Source organism: Sminthopsis crassicaudata, chromosome 6 (genome assembly GCF_048593235.1).
Source record: "Sminthopsis crassicaudata isolate SCR6 chromosome 6, ASM4859323v1, whole genome shotgun sequence".
Lineage (NCBI taxonomy): Eukaryota > Metazoa > Chordata > Mammalia > Dasyuromorphia > Dasyuridae > Sminthopsis > Sminthopsis crassicaudata.
Genome location: NC_133622.1, coordinates 252541820 through 252556879, shown reverse-complemented (window position 1 = coordinate 252556879; position 15060 = coordinate 252541820). Strand labels below are relative to the sequence as shown.

The 15060-nt window shown below is 46.7% G+C and overlaps 1 protein-coding gene across 1 annotated transcript; it reads right to left on the bottom strand.

Annotated features, from left to right (window-relative positions):
* Window positions 1-3327: 3327 nt before the first annotated feature.
* ACY3 (aminoacylase 3) lies at window positions 3328-13119 on the bottom strand. Its single transcript, XM_074276344.1, has 7 exons — window positions 12989-13119; window positions 10364-10613; window positions 9535-9730; window positions 8820-8910; window positions 7564-7671; window positions 6722-6831; window positions 3328-4071 (listed from the first exon to the last, which is right to left on the bottom strand). The coding sequence occupies exons 2-7, from the start codon at window positions 10597-10599 to the stop codon at window positions 3865-3867; spliced, it is 948 nt and encodes a 315-aa protein (XP_074132445.1). The 5' UTR covers window positions 10600-10613; window positions 12989-13119; the 3' UTR covers window positions 3328-3864.
* Window positions 13120-15060: the final 1941 nt, after the last annotated feature.

Sequence of the window (15060 nt, the reverse complement as noted above, 5' to 3'; positions counted from 1 at the left end):
CAAATGCACTGTTTATAAGCCGGCATCTCCACTGAATATCCCTCAACCAAGAGCAATCTTGAACATGTGACAGCAGAGTAAGAGAAAGAATATTAACTTGGATCAATGAGTTGACAAGCATTTATTGAGAGTTAAGAAAGGAGTGAGAGAAAGTGGGGAGTTCCTGACAATAAAAATAAGAGAAAGGACAGTGGAAAATCAAATGAGAATTTAGGTTTTTCTTTTTTTTTTTTCTGAGGCTTTTTTTCTTTTTTCTTTTTCTTTTTTTTTTTTTGCTCACGGTTACACAGCTAGGAAGTGTGAAGTGTCTGACGTCAGATTTGAACTCGGGTCTTCTTGACTTCAGGGCTGCTGCTGTATCCACTGCGCCACCTAAAATTTAGGGGTTTTTTTTTGTTTGTTTGTTTAAGGAGGAAAGAGACATGGATATATTGGTAGGCAATAAAGAAGGAACTGTACCTATGGAGTGATGAGTGCTTAGAGTAGGGATGACTATCCCCAGACTGCAATTGGAGAATTGGAGAAGATAGGAGAGAAAGGGATCAAGGGAAGGAGCATGTGAAAGGGCCGGCCTCTCCCAGAACCTTTCCAAGTGAGACAGGAGTGAAGGAGACAGTATCTAGGCATATGTATACACAGTTTCTGCTCCTTACTGGCTTCCGTGTTCAGTGTTGGACAAAAGAAAACTAAATTTATGAAGCATTTCAGATTCCCGCTTCTGGCTTCAGCTGGAATCCTTAGCAGAGGGTTTTTTTTCCTCCCAGGAACAGTGGACTTTGCTAGGACTCAACCGCTTGGAGCCCAGAAACAAACTCACTTATAGAACACCTTGAACTATTTGGGGTTGCACCCCGGCCATTTTGTGTCTTATTAGGAAGAGTACATGAGATAAATTCAAGGTATCTGAGCTCACTCTGTGGCTAGAATCAGAACTCAGTCTGGAACCAAGAGTAGAGCTTAGTCTGAGACTAGAACTGAGTCTCAGTCTGGAGCTGAGCTAGAAGTCAGGATCAGAACTGGAGTGGAAACCCAGAGCTCATTCCTGGCTAGAGCTGAGGCTGGTCTGAAACCAAAGGTGGAGACACTGAAGAAATGAACCCAGGCCCACCTTTAAAGTAAGTGCTAAATTTAAAGAAAGATGCTAAACCCCGATAACTTATTAGGTGAGAACACACCTTTGTTTGAATCAGTCAAAGGGGATGTGAAAGCGGCTAACACCTCTATGCAAGTAGCCAATCAAGACTTTAGACTAAGTGGAAAAAGCCCTTGGAAGGCATTGGGTGAACTGCAGTGACAATGAAAGAAAGTTTGTTCTGATTGGTTCAGGGAGAGTGATGTCTTGGGGCTTACGTAAAACCGAGATGGAGGAGTAAGAGAAAGAAGGGACAGGAGGAGAGAGAAGGGAGAGAGGAGAGAGGGGGAGAGGGAGGGGAGAGGGGAGGGGAAGCAAAGAAAGAGGGAGAAATCTTCAAGGATTCATCTGCTTAGCGGTTTGAGTCCTAGAAAAGTCCCTGAGAAGGAATCACTTGAGGGGGGAAGGGGGGAGAGAAAATAAATGAACCTTGATCTTCTCCCTCCCTTTGTTGTTTGGACAAGGAGGACCTTGCAAGCCTCCAGAGTCTGGAATTTTGCCTTCCCAAATTCTGATCAGCATCATCTCGGAAACAATAACTAATTGTCCAGGTGACGCTGCTCTAAACTGATCATCATGGTGGGAAGCTCAGGCTGGTGAGCCAGAGCATTAGCCAGGCCCCCTCCCCAACCCCACTCTTAGGTGCTGAGGGGATGAGGACCTAAGCTGAGGGTCACACTGACCTGCCAGTATGAAGGGGAGGGGATGGGCAGGGCAGCCCAGAATCCCTCTGCCCCCCGCCCCCAGGAGCTCCTCACATCCTGGTATCAAGCTCAGCACTCAGTGTGTGTGGCCAGCCTTAGAGGCTCAGGCAGGGCTCTCCCACCACAGGTCTTCCTTCACATAGCTGACAGCGACTTTCCAGAAGTTCAGGGTCTTACAATGGCCCACCCACTCAATAAATTCCAGGGGCTCCCGATCACCCCAGGTTCAAGGGTAAGTCCTCTGACACTCCAAGCCCTTCACAGGCTGCCTGTCTCTTCTTACCTTCTTGGTCATTTTCTTGCCCTCTACGTCCTTAGGCTTTCTGCAGTCCCTTGAACCTGGTCCTCCATTTCCCATGGTTTTGGCTTTTTGTACCACTCCTTGCCCACAGGGACTCCTTCAAGACTTCTTTCAGAGCCCAGCTCGTACAGCTGTTCATTGCCATCTCCCCTGAAATGCCCTTCTGTTTACCTGCATAGATCTTGTGCATACAGAATTATTTGCAGATCTTCACCCCGACTAGGGTCATGGAGGAGGTTTTGTTTTGTTTTTTGCTTTCTCAATGGGAAGGGCAAGAAAGGGGAAAGAAAGGGGGAAGGGAGAGAATTCAGCACTAAAAATAAAATAAAATTGAATAAAAAGAATAAATCGCTCAACTATACATATTTATAACTAGCTTTGTTTTGTTTTGTTTTTTTGCTTTCTCAATGGGGAGGGCAAGAAAGGGGGAAGAGCAGGGAGAGAATTCAGTGCTAAAAATAAAATAAAATTGAATAATAATAATAATAATAATAAAAAGATTGACCAGCCCAAGGTTGCTGTGGACAGTTAAGGGAAAGAAGAGGCAGAGCTGTAGATGGAAAACTATTCCCTTTTTTCTGAGGGTTTCTGATCAGCCTTTTTGTTTTTCACAGCCACATGGCGGTCCCATAGCCTAATCAGCCTGGGTCAAGGGTTGTGTGTGTCCCTGCTTCCCCACGAGATCAGCCAATCTCTATGGGTCTGTACCTAGGTGTCTGGGGCTATGAATTGCTGATTAGGCTATGGGACCGCCATGTGGCTGTGAAAAACAAAAAGGCTGATCAGAAACCCTCAGAAAAAAGGGAATAGTTTTCCATCTACAGCTCTGCCTCTTCTTTCCCTTAACTGTCCACAGCAACCTTGGGCTGGTCAATCTTTTTATTATTATTATTATTATTCAATTTTATTTTATTTTTAGCACTGAATTCTCTCCCTGCTCTTCCCCCTTTCTTGCCCTCCCCATTGAGAAAGCAAAAAAACAAAACAAAACAAAGCTAGTTATAAATATGTATAGTTGAGCGATTTATTCTTTTTATTCAATTTTATTTTTTTAGTGCTGAATTCTCTCCCTTCCCCCTTTCTTCCCCCTTTCTTGCCCTTCCCATTGAGAAAGCAAAAAACAAAACAAAACAAAACAAAGCTAGTTATAAATATGTATAGTTGAGCAATTTATTATTATTATTATTCTATTTTTAGCGATTTATTAATATTTTTATTCAATTTTATTTCATTTTTAGTGCTGAATTCTCTCCCTTCCCCCTTTCTTCCCCGTTTCTTGCCCTCCCCATTGAGAAAGCTTGAAAAACAAAACCAATTACAAATATGCATAGGTGAGCAAAACAAATTCCCATATTAGCCATGGCTTTTGGCCAGCCTCTTCCCATCCCTGAAAAAAGGTCTTCACTCTGCTCTTTGAGTCATTGGCTGCCATCAGATTGGAACAAGAATCCTTGGGAATCGTAGCCGCCAGTGAGTCGATCAGCCTTCCCGTGTTTCAAAGTTATTTGTCATTAGAATATTGCTGTTATGGGATCACTGTTACCTAGCAACACGTTTATATGGATGCTCATCTTTCTTTGGTTTGTTTTTGGGATATCAGCAGAGCAGCAGTGGGTCAAAGGGCATTGTTTCGAGTTCCTTTCCAGAATGGGTGCCCCTTGGAGGGCTCCTCGATCGGTGGGACTTTCCCCCAGGGGCTGGTCACCCTCAATCTGGCCCCTGAGCAATCAGGGAGCCGAAGCTGCCGGGGCCTCCAAAGGTGGGATGGAGAAGGTGCATTTCTCCAGTTTCATGAAGGCTACTCCTTTCTCATAGTAGGCAGCCTCGTTGATGAAGGCCGGGTAGATGGGGACATCGCCCTCATAGAAGATCTCTTCCCCACTGAAGAGCTGGAAAATGGGCTCTCCCGGCTTCAGAGGAAGGAAATCTTTGTCCTGAGCAAAGGAGACGAGTGTCAGTGGAGATCCCGGGGCTAGACAAGCAGGGCAGGCTCCAGGGCTGAGAGGGAGGCAGTGAAGCTCAGTGGAGAGGGCATTGAGGTGGGCTTGGGGTCAGGGGATCCTACAGAGATTGTGACTCACTGTGTGAGTCTCCCGAAGGCCCCCGACCCTCCTTGAGTCTTGGTTCTCTTTTCTATAAAAGAGCAGGGACGGACACAGGGAGTCCCCTAGTGGGAAAACCCCTGTAATACAAATCAGCATCTTCTGTGAACCTTTGGTCTTAGAGTCACCAGGGACATAAAGGGGTTAAGTAGTTTGCCCAGGGTCTTGTTCTCATGTCTCCCTGGCTCTGAAACCAGTGCTCTGCCCACTGTACCATACGGTCTCTTTTCCATAAAACTGGGATAATGGATGGCTTGGCCCAGCCTATGGAGGGTGATGATCAGAACTGAGTGTCTTGGCAAGGACAGGAAATTATAAGGTCCCATACCAATGTGTTTTAATAATCTGGTTTTTTATACATGAGCTATAGCAATTAATTGGTATGTTTTACATCATTTCAATTTTTTTCTGGATGGATCCTTCCACGAGCTTACCGTGTTACGAAGAGGATCCCAGGGCTTCAAAATAGCAGGAATCTCTGGGAACTCGTGTCACCCATAGGGTGACAGATCCCTCCCCCACAAGGGGGAGAAGCTGCCAGGCCCAAGGGCCGGCCTAAATCCAGAGGGAGCCGCCACCACACTGACCCAATAGGGACCCATCGTTCCTGGGGATTTCAGCTGTTTTACTGGAGCTGTACATATGTATGTGTGTGTGCACAAGCACACACTCACACTCCCCTCTATGTTTTATTTCTATTTTACAAAAAGACGAAAGCTTAAGCTGACAATGTTAGCTTCTACTCCCAAGTCCTCATTACCTCTAAGATAAAATACAAAACCCTCAGCCTGGGATTGAAGACTCTTTCTGATGTACTTCTCTCCTGCTTGTATGACCCTGGAAAAAAAGTGGCTTCATGTTCTTGAGCCTCAGTTTCCCCATCTGAGAACTAAGGAGCTTGGTCTGATTGGCTCTGGAGGTCCTTTCCAGCTCTGGATCCCTAATCCCTTTCAATGGATCATTGAACAAACATTTTATGGAATACCTACTATGTGCCAGGGACTAAATTAGGCGTTAGGAACAGAGACAAAGATCAAATCATTCCTGCCCTCAAGGAGTTTACATTCAATTGGGGGACTTCTAGAACTATTTCTCTCCCAATGAGGTATTGATTCTTATTGTTTCATTTTTTTAGTTCTTGCATCTTTACCAAGTGCCCAGTATACAGTAGGTGCCTAATAAATGCATTCTCCCTCAATTCCTTTCCAAAGGAAACAGGGACAATCTAGGAGGCACTGACCAGGCTGGACTGGAGTTGGTTTTAGTTACTGTGAGCACCCAAGGAAACTGATAATATTAGCAAGACTTTGTATGCTAGAACACTTCCCACTCTCTTCCACTCCAAGTAGCCTAGAAATACTCTAGAAGTCTCCTAGTCATGAAAAAAGTGTTCATGGGATTCGTTGCTTGAGCTCAATAAAAGTTCTGCAGGATACTAGCTCTTAGAGGCAGCTAGTTGGTGCAGTGGGTAGAGCACCAGCCCTGGAGTCAGGAGGACCCAAGTTCAAATCTGACCTCAGACACTTAACGCGGTCTGACTGTGTGACTCTGGGCAAGTCACTTAACCCCAATTGCCTCAGGGGGATAAAAGATACATAGATATTAGCTCTTCAGTGTAGTGTGCTCCTCCAGGATCCCTCCCTATATGTGAGCTATTATTTCTCTCCATTTGTTTACATGGATAGAGAGGCTGTGGTTGTTGGGGAGGGGGGGACGAGATAGTATGTGGGGTGGAAACAACCCTTGACCTTGACCTTGGTTGAACTGCATTTGCCCGGGTTTTTCCAGTTTCCACCTCATATCAGGTAAGCTCCACAGGAGAGGTGCAGCCTCTTGGTCTTGGAGTCAGAAAGACTCCAATGTCTGGTGTTTACCATCTGTGTGACCCTCAGCCTCAGTTTCCTCATCTATAAAATGGCACTTCCCAAAGTCTGAGAAAACACTTTTGTAAAACTCTTTACAGACCATAAAAGGTTATAGAAAAGCCCGCTGTTATTCTTCTTGTTAAAATAGAGTCTGTACATAACTGGACATCAGCTCTCACCTCAGAAGGCCAGGAAGGGAGGAGCCTAAAATGGCAGGGGACCAACAAGCGTTTTCTAAGTACCTACTGTGTGCTGGGAAACAAAAACCAGAAACTTTCTGGCCTCAGGGAGCTTGGGCTCTCCCGGAGAAGCCCTGGACACAACTAAACACCTGACAGCCGGGGACTCCAGGCTCGGAGGGTGACCTGATTGGCAGACAGAAGCAGCCGGGAGCATGTGGGAAAAGCTCCTGGAGAAGGGGAGACTGGAAGGAAGTCAGGAGGGAGGGAGCAGCTATTACAAAGGCGCCGAGATGGGAGACGGCGGGTACACTGGAATGGGAGGTGGCCGGCGAGGATGCTGTGGAGTACTCGGAGGGAAGGAGTGGGTAATGACATGTGGCCGCCCTTCTCAGCCGCCACCTGCAGTTCCCACAAGCCTCAGCACCCGGCACCCACCTGGAGCTGGGGATGGACGATTCCCAGCAACTCTCCCTCAGGAGACCGAGGAAAATGCACAGACTCTATGAGCTTGTAAGCCACGATGTCAAAAGCAGGGAATGAGGTGCCTGTGGGACAGAGAATGGAATAAAGGAACATTCCAGGGGAGGAGCTGGGAGAGCATGTGGCCCCGCCCCTTTTACAGGAGGGCTGGGCTGTGACTAGTGGATGGCAGTGCCCGGGGGACCCAAACCCAGGTCTTCTGATGTCAGCTCCCATGGCCTTTCCAATGGATTGGGAGGCTGCGGGGCTTGGCGGCTCCCTCCCCCCTCCCCGGCCTTATCAGCTCAAATAAACAGGTTGGTTTTGCGCTTATTAAATGGGCCGCCCTTTGAGTGCAAGGTTTCTGTGTAAGTTTCTTAGCATGCCCAGGACCCGGCACAGGGGTCCACTAGGCCTGTCAGAATTTGGTGAAGGACTCGACAGATGGATGGCTCAGTGAATGGATGGATGGATGGAAGCACCCAGTCCCATCTCTTGGGACTACAGGGATGAGGAGGGGGAGATGAGACTCAGGCTGAATGGAAGACTTCAGGAGCTTCTTCTCCCCCCTCCATCCCCCACCCCCCACATTTAGTCATCTGTCCTTCCTGTTGTGGCAAGTTTCAGTTCTGGCCAGTATTGAAGGCGTAGGGTTGGAGGCCATCAGGGCCATTTAAACTATCCTGGGACAAGACAGAGTGCTAAGCTCTTCACCATCTTTTAGCCTAGAGAGAGCAGCAGAGCAGCCCGGCCTCTGGAAGGAAAGGAGGACACAAGGCGGAGAAGGGTTCCTGCAGGGAGCGGGGTATGGCACTCACCCTGGTTGAAGAGGTCAATGAAGTCCAGACCACGAGCCAGCAGGGCCCTCATATGAGCTGAGACATCAGCTCGGAGCACCCCATGGGGCTGGGGGCCCAGCTCCAGGCCTAGGAAGAGACAGTTGGCCCACTCACAAGGAACAGGGACCCGGCATGTGCATCCTGATTGCCCCATGGCAAGGGGCTTACATCTTCTCACCCCCATAGCTCCCCTGGCACCACAGGGCCCTCTAGGCCATCTAATACCTCATCCTCCCAGAGACATCAAGATCCCCTTCCAAGTTCCATATCCCTCAGCTTCCTCCCCAGTTCAGTGACATACCACCTCCTCCAGGAAGCCTTTCCTGCCCCATCTTCCCCTTCCCGGGTTAGTCCTTCTGCCCTGCTCCACCCTTGTTTATTTAGTATTTGATTTTCTAGGACTTATTTCATTCCAGCATTTCATAGAACAAACATCCCCTGAAGGCAGGTGCTATTTTATTTCTATTCCCGGAATCTCTACCACAGAGCCAGGCACACAGTACTCCGATAAACACTTGTCCAATTGGCTTGAAAGGCCTTTCAATTGGCTCTGGGAGGCCTTTCTCTGGGCTGGTGCCCCAGGATAACAAGAGCCCGCATTTAGAAAGGCCTTTCCGGGGACATTTGTCTAGGGATTTCTGCTTTCCCCTTGTCTGGTTTGAGCCTCACAACCCCCCTGAGAGAGAGGTGCTGTGTAGTCTCATTTTCACAAAGGAGGGAACTGAGTCTCAGACAGAGCACTTGATGAACATCACATACTTATCTATCTATCCAGAGTTTTGTCCTCCATTTCAAACTAAAGGCTTGCTCTAAAATTCTACCTTTTGGTGTTTGTAAATTGTGTGACCCTTAACCTTATCTGGCCTCTGTTTCCTCATTTGTAAAAGGAGTGGGCTAGACTGAATGACCTTCGAGGTCTTCTCTAGCTCCAAAGCTGTGACTTCCCTCATCTTCTACAGAGAAACTTCGGCTCTCTTAACTCCTCTTCCCCAAACCCTAATCTCCTAGGAGCAAAAATTTCCCAAAATCTTTCTACAACCCTCTTCAGGACCCTCATCCCCCAGGGCCCATCTCCTCTCATCTCCTTCCCCTCCCCCAGAGAAAGTAAAGACCCTCATGGAATCCACATCCCCCAAAACATAGACCCTTAGGAGCCCCAAAACCCTCAGGCTCCGTGGGAGACTGAGAGCTCAAGGTCCAACCCGCTTCCTACCCGGAGGCCCCATTTACCATACCCAAGCTATTCTTGGCCACTGACATAAGGGAGTAATTTTCCTGTCCAGGTAGACCATAGAGATAGATTGGACACAGGGCCTGGGTGTGTTTCTGAAAGGAACAAAGGTGAATCAACATGGTGGTTCTCAAAAGACCTGGGCCGTAGACCCGTGTGCCAGTCAAGGGGCCCACATGGATGAGGAGCTCCCCAGTTCTGAGCCTCTGTTTCCTCATCTGTAAAACTAGGCGATTATTTTTCTTTCAGGGTGGTGATGACCGGTTTGGAAAGGAAGAAGGTGGAATTGAGGGCACGAGGAGAGGCAGAAAGTGCTCGATTGTTGAATGAATGAACGAGGGAATAAGCGAAGGTTTCCTGCCTCTCAAGTCCAAGGTTTTTCCTGTCCCATTGAAAGGAAAGGGTAGGAAAAGAGAAGAGGAGGTATGGGAATAAGGGAAGGGAGAGCAGAGAGAACACTGTTTGACCTTGTATGTATTAATAGACCTTGGACTCCCCTGTTTTCCTCCCCTGTATGATGATGGAATTGGAGTAACCCATCCCCAAGATCCTTTGCACTCTGAATCTATGGTCCTCGAGCTTGGACTAGCTTGGCCCTCATCCTCTGGGGGTACAGCCCATCTCACAGAACCAGGGAGTGGCTCCTCTCTGGCCAGACCCTGAAGGCCGAGGGGTCATCCTGCCTGTGAGAGGGTGAGGAAATGTCACGGGAAGGGGACCTGGATGTAGTGACACATGTGCATGGTGAAGACGTTCTTCTCAGAGTCTGAGATCAGGCAGGCTGCCATGTTGGAGGTTGTGTTGTGAAGGTCAAAGATGAAGTCGAAGGCATTGGCCGAGCCTTTTGGGCCAAATAGCTGGTTGATCTCCTGGGCCCGGCTCACCTCATAAAGGTCATCCTTTGTACCCTTGGAACTGTGGGACAGGAAGGGAATGAGGTCACCATGTAGAACGTAGCTAACCTGCATTCACACATAGCAGGAGTCTCAAAGTCAGCATGACTGATTTCCTTTTCACCTAGTAAAAGAGGGCCTCCTGTAAAATCCTGGCTTATTGTTTTAAATGATAGTTTGTCTCATGCCAATCTGCTGTGATTATTGGTTTACAACTCGCTTATCCGCAGATATCTCATCTGGTTTTAAACATGAACTGGAAAAGAGTGAGAGCTGACATTTCACATTTCATTGGGAACCCCATTCCGTCAAGTGCTTGAGGGTCCTAATTTGGGATCTTTTACTTTGGATTTATTTAGTCAGATGCATGTTTAAACGAGTTGCCTTTTAGGGTCTCATGAAATGGGGAAAAAGCGAGTCTCTCGGAGGGGATGAGGGTCAAGCCAATATGACAAGTTATGAAACACTGCTGGGGATTCTCATACCCTGAGACTAGAGTAGAAGGAAGCCTGGTTGGGGCCCTGGAAGCTGGGCAGGGCACCTGCACAGAGAGGGAGCTGGGGCAGCTGTAGGGAAGACAGGTTGCCACTTAATGCTTGCCATTGGTCCTCCTTCTATCAGGGTCAAGGAAAGGCACAGCCAGGGGCACACTCACAGGAGGAAGGCCTTTGTGAAGCTTCTATTCAGGTCCTGACTTATGTAGCGCATACAACGCTTGGTGGCTTTGGGGTTGGCCAGGAAGGGGGTGACCGTGAAGGTCCTTCTCTGCAGCTCGGAAGGGTCCCGTAGCCAGTGCTTCACCAGGTAGACCCCTGAGAGTTCATTCCCATGGGTGCCCCCCATCACAGCCACACGGTTCAGATGATGCCCCATGGAGGGTGTTGAGCACATCCTGAAGCCTGTACCTGAAATCAAAACAGACATGAAGAAAAGGGGAGGTTACTTCTTGGACTCTTATCCACAGAGGTCGAATGGCCTCATGCAGCTGCTATGGAATCTTGTGGGGCGAATTGTTCCAACCGTTCTGGAAATTTGGAATTGCTGTTGAAAAGTTGTGAGATTATCCTGATCTTTCAATATCACTACTAGGCTGAATCCCCAAAGAGAGCGAAGAAAGGAGGAAAGGACCCATCTGTACACAAATATGTATAGCTATCCTTTTTGTTGTTGCAAAAAATGGAGAACAAAAGGGCGCCCATCACTTGGGGAATGGCTGAACGAGTTGTGATAAAAGAATATGGTGGAATACTATTGACATTCTGTAATGTGATTGATTTAGAGAAACCAGGGAAGGTTCATCTACACTGTTGCAGAAAGCAGGGAACAGGACCCAGAAAATGATGTATACAGTGATTATGGTAATGTACACAATTATAACAGCAGTGTGAAACATTCCCAGACTAGATAAGATGACATCATGTGGAGGTACCCCAACTCACTCAGGGCACCTAAGAACTTTGAGGGGAGAAGGAACTGGTCTGGCTTTGGGAGAACAGGGTTACTGTCAGCTTAAAGAAAAGCACTTTGAAAATCTTTTCCTTTTTAATTGAGTCTTTGTTTAATTTAAAAAATGGAATTCACTGTTTTGTTTTGTTTTTTTACATTTGAAGCCCCAAATTCTATCCCTCCCTTCTTCTCCCAGCTCCAGAAAACAGTATATATATATATATATATATATATATATATATATATATACATATGCAATCATATAAAATGTTTTCACCTTAAACATTTTGTGAAAGGAAATTCAAACAAAATGAAAGAATGAAAGGAAAAATGAAAGGAAGAATGGAATGAAGGAAGAGAGAAAGCAAGAGAGAATTAGAGGAAGAAAGAAAGAGGGGAAGAGAGGGATGAAAGAGGAAAGGAAGGAAGAAAAAAGGAAGAGAAAGAAGGAAGGAAACAAAGAAGGAAAGCAATCATAAAAAGAGTTGCTATAAAAACTTCTGTACAAATAGGTCCTTTTCTATTGTTTTTTAGCTTTTTGGGGGATATAGCCCTAGTAGTGGGATTGCTGGCTCAGAGGATATGTAGAGTTTTTTTAAGCTTTTTATTTTCAAAACATATGTATGGATAAGTTTTCAACATTAACCTTCGCAAAACCTTGTGTTCCACTTTCCCCCACCCTTCCTCCACCCCCTCCCCTAGATAGCAAGTAGTCCAGTATATGTTAAACATGGTAGAAATTTATGTTAAATCCAATACATTCATGCATATTTATACAATTATCTTGCTGCACAAGAACAATCAAATCAAACAGGAAAAAATTGAGAAAAAAATAAAATGATAAGCACAGCTTTATAATCCTTTTGGTAACATTTCCAATTGTTCTCTAGAATCTCTGAATCAGTTCCCAACTCCACCAACTATGCATTAGTGTCCCATTTCCACATCCTCTCCAACATTTCTTTTTTGCCATTTTAGCCAATCTGATAGGTATGAGGTGGTACTTCAGAGTTGTTTTAATTTGCATTCTCTAATCAATAATGATTTAGAATATCTTTTTTTTTTCACATAATTATAGATAGCTTTGATTTCTTCAACTAAAATTTCCTATTCAGTTTTGGTTCTTCTAAGCTGTTCAGTGACCCAAAACAATCCCAATAGACTTTGGACAGAAAATGCTATCTGTATCCAGAAAAAGGTCTAAGAAGACTGACTGTAAATCAACACATGCTATGTTCACTTCTTTTTTCTGTTTTTTAATCTCTTCCATTTTTTTTTCTTTTGCTCTGATTTTTCTCTCCCAACATAGAACAACATGTATTAAAAATAAACTTACCAAAAATAAAAATAAGAAAATTTCCTATTCATATTTCTTGACTATTTATCCATGGGGGAATAACTTGCATTCTTATAAATTGTATTCAATTTGGGAGGTGAGACCCTTCTCAGAGATACTCGTAAAAAAAAAAAATCCCAGTTTTCTGCTTTCCTTTTAATTTTTGCTGCATTGGTTTTGTTTGTGCAGGAATTGAGAGATGGGCACAAAATTATAGGGGGGGGGGGCAATGTTGAAGAAGAGAAGGAAGGAAGGAACTGTGTATAAAGAGACAAGAATCAGAGGATGGAAGGATAGAGAGATGGATACACAGGAGCAGGAGAAAGAGGACCAAAAAAAAAAAGGGAGGAATAGAAAGACAAGAAGATAGAGGGATGAGCAATCAGGGGAGTGGGGGGGACAGAATGATGGGGGAATGGAAGAAAAAGGAGATGAAGGAAGGCATTGGGGAAAGAGAGGACAGGAGGACAGAGGGAAAGGGTCTGGCTCAGCACTGACCTTGGCTTCGTCTGCCCACTATCACTGGTTGTTCCCTCGGTGGGTGAGGTTCTTCCACTCAGGAAACCTTCTTCTTGAAACTCTAAGTTTGAGAATGGGGGTGAGTCTCCAGCAGCTGCTCAAAGTACACTGCATCTCACCGGATTGGCTGGGAGACTTTGGCCTCGGGATCTGTTCCTCCTTCAGTTACTCAATGACCAGGATGGTGTCCAGCCAAGTTTAAATGTCCTCCCCCATGTCTGAGTTCCTGTGCCAGACCGAAGTGAGCAGGACTGAGCACTGACCAGAGCTTTCTCATCTCTCTGAGGGTAACACCTCTTTGTTATTTCCCCTCCTCCCCTGGGTTTCTCCCAGGGGAGAAAACATATTAGCCTAGGGGGAGGGGGAATGTGGGTGACTCCCAGTTTTTCTATCAGAAGTATGAAAAGAACTAGAATTGCCATCAAAGGGGGACCGAGGAACAAAGGCTGAGTGTTGAGAGAAGCAATTTGGCCAGTCCTGAGCCCTTAACCTTCTCAATGCTGCCTCAGCTGCGGAGAAAGCACCAAGCTCCACCTGAAGGAGCTTCTTCTTGAGAGTTCTCAGTACCCATGAGACCACAGGAAAGTGCAAAAAACTCAGTGATGACAACAGGAGGAGGAGGGAGAGGAAGAGGAAAGGTAGACGAGGAAGAAGAGAAAGGAGAGGAAGAGGAAAAGTGGAGGAGGAGGAGAAAGGAGAGGAGGAAGAGGAAAAGTTAACTGAACTTTTGAGGTAACTGTAGCCCTTAAAAAAAAAAAAAAAAAAAAGGTTGATTTCGCAGCCAGCACCATGCCCACGCCCACTGGACACGCACTATCCAGTACAACAGTTACTTAAGGCTAACAGACCCCCGGAGCACAGCTCTCCTTGCCCGCCTCCAGAGCCCGGATGAGAAGAGCTCCCCCAGAGCCCCCGAGTCCCAAGTTCTGGTTCTTCATGGGGATGGAGCAGCCGTGGGAGGGTAATGCCATCTTTCCCACAGCTGCCTTGCACGAGAAGGGACAGCATTCTCCAGGATGGAAAATCTCGCGTTTCCTAAGGAGGCTGAGAGGAGCCAGAGCAGCCAGGCTTGCTGCCCAGATGCAGAAGGGGCTCCCTTCTCCCCCCCAAGCCAGGTCTCTCTGCTGGGGCTTATTGTGAAGTGGGGGTGGCTGAATCCCAGATTGGGGGAGGGGGGCCTCTGGCCCTGCCCAGTTTGGCCATTTCAGTGATTCTAAATCACTCCCGCCTTCGAGGAGACCTTTGTCATGAGCCTGGGCAGCAAGAGGAGCCTGGCCTCCCACCCCCTAGTCTAAAACCTGGAACCTGGGGCTCTGTTATTCTGTGGGTCCGAGCTGGCCCAGCTCCAGATTTACAGGGCCCCCTGAGGGTTATGGTCTCCTCATCTGTAAAATGGGGATGAGCTTCCCTCCCAAGACCGAGGATGGAAAAGGACAATGGTGCCGACAGGACTTGGCTCAATGCCTGGCACATAGTTGGTGCTTAATACACATTTAATGACTGGCCTGACACTTCCCGCTCTCCCTTTCACCTTTCCCTCCTTCCTCCCCCTTCTTTCTTTTTTTCCTTTTTCATTCTCTTCCTTTCTCTTCCTTCCTCCCTTTCTCTCTCCATTCCTTCATTCTTTTTCTTCCCTCCCTTCTTTTTTCTTTCTTCCCTCTTTCCTTTCTCCCTCCTCTTTTTTCTTCCTTCTTTCTTTTCCTCCCTCCCCCTTTTCTCTTTCTTTCTTTTCCTTCCTTGCTTTCTCTCTTTTTCTTCCTTTCTTCTTCTTCCTTCTTTCCTGCCCTCCTTATTTCTCTCCTTCCTCCCTCCCCCTCTTTTTTCTTTCTTTCATTCTTTTTCTCTTTTTTTCTCTTCCTTCCTTCTTTTCTTTCTTCCCTCTCCTTCCTTTCTCCCTTCCTCTCTCTTTTTTCTTTCATTTTCTTCCTTCCTTCCTTCCCCTTCTTTGCAGACAGGCTGCCCTCCCCTTCCCTTTCTCAGCTCATGTCAGTCTTGCTCCCCAGCCCCCCACCACCCGGCAGAGCCCCAGCCCATCCATCTCCCTGCGGCCA

What these genes read in the sequence shown, in the direction of transcription:
- ACY3 (XM_074276344.1), bottom strand. Translation starts at nt 10,599, where the DNA reads ATGTGCTCAACACCCTCCATGGGGCATCATCTGAACCGTGTGGCTGTG. An exon ending in TTCACAAAGGCCTTCCTCCT is followed by an intron (nt 9,731 to 10,363) that starts GTGAGTGTGCCC and finishes CCTGTCCCACAG; the next exon opens with TTCCAAGGGTACAAAGGATG. An exon ending in ACATGTGTCACTACATCCAG is followed by an intron (nt 8,911 to 9,534) that starts GTCCCCTTCCCG and finishes TGTTCCTTTCAG; the next exon opens with AAACACACCCAGGCCCTGTG.